At 39.8% G+C, this 6,000-nt stretch overlaps 1 protein-coding gene across 1 annotated transcript in view; it reads right to left on the reverse strand.

Annotated features, from left to right (window-relative positions):
• CEP97 (centrosomal protein 97) overlaps positions 1-5,412 on the reverse strand; it is a 29,026-nt gene extending 23,614 nt beyond the window's left edge. Inside the window, exons 1-4 of the mRNA XM_060150659.1 lie at positions 5,311-5,412; positions 2,759-2,901; positions 1,849-2,007; positions 844-945 (exon numbers count right to left, since the gene is read on the reverse strand). Coding sequence (XP_060006642.1) covers positions 844-945; positions 1,849-2,007; positions 2,759-2,901; positions 5,311-5,353 — 447 coding nt within the window. The 5' untranslated portion in view covers positions 5,354-5,412. The remainder of the gene's footprint in view (positions 1-843; positions 946-1,848; positions 2,008-2,758; positions 2,902-5,310) is intronic.
• Positions 5,413-6,000: the final 588 nt, after the last annotated feature.

Here is a 6,000-nt window from a genome sequence, read left to right on the forward strand (position 1 = left end):
CCGCTCACCTCCTGCTATGCAGCCCATTCCTAATGGCCCAGGGTTTGGGGACCCCTGACTTATTTGATTACATTCCCCTCTATAAAAAGTGCTACAGGCCACAGATTTTTTAAATTAAAGTGAAGTTAATTTTGATAATTTAGTAATATCTATTACTAAAAAAATAGCAATCTTGGGGCTTCCCTGGTGGCGCAGTGGTTGAGAATCTGCCTGCTAATGCTGGGGACATGGGTTCGAGCCCTGGTCTGGGAAGATCCCACATGCCACGGAGCAGCTAGGCCCGTGAGCCACAACTACTGAGCCTGCGTATCTGGAACTTGTGCTCTGTAACAAGAGAGGCCGCGATAGTCAGAGGCCCGCGCACCGCGATGAAGACTGGCCCCCACTTGCCACAACTAGAGAAAGCCCTTGCACAGAAACGAAGACCCAACACAGCCAAAAATAAATAAATAAACAAATTTAAAAAAAAAATAGCAATCTTGAGTGTCAAAAAACAAAGTAAAGTTCAGGAATGTTTACTCTCAAGCCCACCAACATGTTATGTACTATATAACTGAAGCTGCTAACGTTGGCTGATTGGGCATGAAGGGAATTTCATCATGTTTGTTGGATGGTAAATAAGAATTAACCTTAACTACAACAACCAGTTTTAGTTAAAGTAAATCAATTATAGAAATTAACAATAAAAAGTTCCATACTTAATTTCTGGTACTCTAATAGAATTTTTATCATAATGAACACTATCTGTTCTTCATAACAGCAGGCTGATTTTAGATCAATTAGGTTATTTTCTCTTGGTATTTTAGTATAAAATTTCAGAAATGACATAGAAAACACATTTACCTTCAGTGATGCCAATTTAGATAGATCACCTATCTGGGGTATGTTATTGTCTGATAAATCGAGGTGTTGAAGAGCTGTGCAGCTATTGATTTGTTCCATGGCCTATTACAAGAAAAGGATCACATTATTTCACGCACATGAAATCAAAAAATGAAATTCTTCCCTATTTCCTGTAGCTGAGCCTCTTGCCTCCTCTGCTCATTATCAGAAGCAGAGGAGCAGGGCTTAGCAAGAGAAAAAAGAGGCAGTGCCAACAGAATCTGGCATACTGCTATATGGCTAGTTTCTACCTTCATTATCTCTCTAAGAGTAGAGTCAGATATTTATAGCTTAAAGAAACTTTTAGTGATGACATGTGACAGTTGGTATAACATAGACTTTACAATTTAACAATGGAGCCAAACTGCCTGGATTCAAATCCTAGCTCTGCAACTTCCTGACTGTGTGACCTTGGGCAAGTTACTCAACTTCTCTGTACTTCAGTTTCCTCATCTATATAATAAGCATAAAGACTGTACCTACCTTATTGGCTGTCATGAGATTGAATAAGTTAAAATTGTTAAGGTGGTTAGAATAGTACTTAGCATACATTACATACTCAATAGAAGTCAGTTATCATCATTTAATCCAGTTCCCTTACCTAGCATATCAAAAAATAAGACACAGAAATATTTATTAACTTACCCCAAATTATAGAGCTACTAAGTGGTGGAAGCAGGACTAGAAGCCAGATCTCCTGACTTTTAAAACATTATATTCTCCACTGTACCATTAAACATGTACATAAAACTTAATTCAGCATGAATTTTCAAAATGAGATTTTTTTTTTTCAGTTTATGTTAACTGAAATTATCTCTGGGGAATGGGAGTGGATACTTTCACTTTTTATTCTATTTTTTTCTATACTGCTTAAATTTCTTTTTCACAGCAAATACTTTTGTGAAGTAAAAAAAAAAACCTAATTACTTAAAAAAAAAAAAAGAAAGAAAGAAAGAAACAATTCACCTTGAGATTATTTCCTGCCAAATTCAGCCATTCCAAATGTACTAGTTCCTTTAGGCCTTCCACATAGCCAATGCTATTATGAGGCAAATTTAATACCCGGAGTTGGGTCAGTTTGGCCACACCCATCATCCGCACCAGCCGATTGTTAGCCACTGACAACTGTGGAAAGAAAACACACCATTATTCTTAGGAGTAAAATATAAATATTACTTTCACATTAGGGTGGTTAAAAAGATTTATTTATATGGCCCAACATTCCCAAATATACAAACCCAATTTGTACTTTTCACATATATTGTCTAAAAATTCTGCAGTGCAACTATTAGTTGTTGTTGTCATTCCTAAGCAGTGGAAAATACAGATAAAGCTGAGCAATCAGACCTCCTCCAACTACTAAAAGAAAACATCTTTAACACAGCAACTACTTGAGAATGTAAACTCCACAATAACAGAGTCCTTTCACTATCTCCATCAAAATCTAGAACAGTACCAGACACATAAGGGCCCAATAAACATTTGTTGAAGGAATGAACTAATCAACTCTTTACCCCCACCATGAAATAAAAGGTTATCTTAACAACACAATATTTTGCCAACATAAAATGTTTTCTTTTTTAACAAGTGCTCTTTTTTCTAGTCTACTCTAAAGGCAGCAAAAATGTGTTCATCTTCAGTAGAAATTTAAAAAGCATCACTTAATAATCATCATGTAAAAATTAATTTTTTAAATTTTTTCTTAAATTATTTTATTCATTTATTAAATAAATTTGTTATTAAAAGTTTTAAAAATTTAAGGCAACATTTACTGCTTTCTAGGCTTGCAGAGTTACTTTTTGTTATCTTACTCTTTTATTTTGTATAATAATAAACTGGTCTTATATAACTATTTCCCCCACATAGCAATACCTACCTGTATTAAACGTTTGCATTTCTCAAGATTTTCCAATTTAATAATCTGATTTTTATCCAGAATCAAAGTATGAATATCAACTTCATAGGGTAAGTTTGGACTTAATTTCTGTAGCCCCTGTCCTGACCAATTGACCACTGATCCTTGAAAAGAGAAGGGAAACTGTTAGAAAACACAACTACAACAGCTGAGCATAGGGATAAAATTATACTCATAAAATCTTATACATTTAGAGTTAGAAAACACTAGACCAGAATAAACATCAAGCTTTAAAAACTAAAGCAATCAATTTCTAAGTGACTACTGATTGAAATTATTCATTTTCCTTTAGAAATATCAAATTATACCTAGATTTGTGATATTCTACTCAAGTTTCTTTTCTTTCTTTTTTTAAATTAATTAATTTATTTATTTATTTATTTTTGCTGTGTTGGTCTTCGTTGCTGCACGTGGGCTTTCTCTAGTTGCGGTGCGCAGGCTTCTCATTGCAGTGGCTTCTCTTGTTGCAGAGCACAGGCTCTAGGGCGCCCGGGCTTCAGTAGTTGTGATTCGCAGGCTCTGTAGTTGTAGCTTGCAGGCTCTAGAGTGCAGGCTCAGTAGTTGTGGCGCATAGGGCTTAGTTGCTCCATGGCATGTGGCATCTCCCTAGCCCAGGGCTCAAACCCAAGTCCCCTGCATTGGTAGGCAGGTTCTTAACCACTGTGCCACTACGGAAGTCCATCTACTCAAGTTTCTTTGATATAATACTTTGGAATTCTTCACATTTAAATATAAACTATTACTTCAATATTTTGTGCCTAAGTAATGACAGTATTTTTTAAATGTAACTAATCTTTTGATAGAGACCAATGTGCTTACAATATCAGTATATCATAAAGTGCCCAAACTATTTTGAAAATCAAAGTATAGTTAATTTATCTACAAAATGGAAATAATATACCTAATTCATTAAATTGATGTGGGGATGAAAAGAGAAACCATATGAACAGCACTTAGTCCCATTCCTGGCACACAGAATTCAATAAAGTAATTTGGTATGTTTAACAGACGTTCAAATCCTGGCTCCACTAAGCTAATCACTGTGGTATCTTGGGCAAGTTATTGATCTCTTTTGGGCTCACTTTTCTACTCTGTAAGATGGGAATGATAATAATACCTGCCTTATAATGTTGTTCTACAAAGAAAATGAGATAATTTAAAAAAAAAGGCACTCAGAACATAGTCTTGCTCATATAAAAAGTGCTTGTATAAATGTTAACTATTATTATCAGTACATTGCCATGGTGGGCTGGGGAGGTGGAGTTTAAGAGCTACAGATAGATTTGTGATATCTATCACAAATAGATAGATTGTGCAGGGGGCGGGCCAGAGAAACTGCCAATTTCATATTTCTACCCAGATTAAGATTACTGCGGGAAATAATTATGCGAAATTGCTCTCCTGAAGGGTTTCAACCAACGTTTTTCCATTGTCTAATGGCTTCTAGCATTTGGGGCGGGGAGAGGGGGTCATTCGATTCTGAGAATTTGGTGAAAGATATATACCGTCCCAGGAAAATGCATAGCCTTTGCACACAATTCAAAGGGATCGAGAGACCTCTTAGACTCTCCCTTCTAGATAATGAGCCCCAGACCTAAGCGGTGGAGACGAGCATTCACCTTCAGCTCTGACCCTGACCCAGAGCCTCCGAACTGTAACCAAAACAAAGGAGCTCCGCTCACACGGCACCTACAAAAGCACCCAAGCCGCGCGTTCCGCTGGGCAGAGACCAAGCTATACCTCAGGACCCGGTCTGCAGAAAAAGGCATGGAGAACTGTGGGCTCTGGATAACCCCCAGATTTTATCACGGCCACCGGACACTTCCAAGAAAGGGTCCAACGTCAATCTCTATCTATCTATATCTATATCTAGATTTTTTATTTTATTTTTTTTGCGGTCAGCGGGCCTCTCACTGTTGTGGCCTCTCCCGTTGCGGAGCACAGGCTCCAGACGCGCAGGCTCAGCGGCCATGGCTCACGGGCCTAACCGCTCCGCGGCATGTGGGATCTTCCCCGACCGGGGTACTAACCCGTGTCCCCTGCATCGGTAGGGGGACTCTCAACTACTGCGCCACCAGGGAAGCCCCCAACGTCAATCTAGAGAGCTGTGTTTGAGACAGGGTTTTCTTGAACTTTCTAGGAATCCACGGGAAAGGGGGAGATTCTGCAGTTTTCACTTGGGCACCCAGAACTCAAAGTAAACATCCAAGAAAGATTACCGCGGCGGCCAGAAACCCACCGCCCAGGCATCCTCAGGAGCGCGGGGGCAGCGCGAAGGTCTCTTGGGGCTTGTAGTCCCCCGCTTGGCCCTCGCTGCGACGCCGGAGAGCCAGGCAGCGCCCAGGGGACTTCAACTCCCAGAGGGCAGCGCGCCTCCGCGATGCCCACAACCCCACATCAGAAGAACTGGTCCAGAACTGAACCCCTAAACCCAGTCTTCTTCTCTCCACCAGGTAACAATAATTCAGTTCTATGGAGTAAACATGGGGACCCAGGGGTGGGGATCGCCTTACCTTCTCCAACAGGCAGAGCCGCGTCGACGCGCGCCACCGCCATACTTCCCGCTTGCTAATAATACCAAGCAACCGTCCTCCGACTGCTAGGTGGAACTCGTAGTCGGGAGGAAGAAGCCAGAGACTACAGATCCCAGGATGCACGGCACCCAAACGGCCCAATTGGCTGCCTACAACTAACGAAACCCGGGTTAGAATCTGAGCCAAAGTGAGTTTGGAAACCGGGTCAACTCCCCTTGTTTGGCAGGGAAGCAGGCTATTGTTAAATGATCATTTCACTCTCTTTTCTAGGTGTTTTCGAAATTTGACACTTTTACCATCGGGGTGATTATAAAGTCACTACTCAATACAGACCGAATTTGAGGACTCATTGCTAGAGACTTCTAGCAATGGGGGCTGTCCCTTCTTTTGACAATTCTGAATAAGTGAGTGTTCAACTCATCTATAGGCGATTTTGTGAGTTAGTCAAAATAGATACATTTTATTTGAAAATTTAGCTTAAGCATGTTGAGATAGAAGCTTTTATACAGTAATTTTAAGTGGTTGTTCTTGAATAGTTAACAGAACTTTAGACCTGGGAGTATATTTAATAGGTATAAGCCCAGAATTTTTCCAGAGAGTATACAAAAGAAGTTTACAATACAGTGTCCAAACTCAAAAATTACACTGCCTTGCTGGAGAGGATATAGC

This window comes from Lagenorhynchus albirostris, chromosome 5, assembly GCF_949774975.1.
Source record: "Lagenorhynchus albirostris chromosome 5, mLagAlb1.1, whole genome shotgun sequence".
Classification (NCBI taxonomy): domain Eukaryota; kingdom Metazoa; phylum Chordata; class Mammalia; order Artiodactyla; family Delphinidae; genus Lagenorhynchus; species Lagenorhynchus albirostris.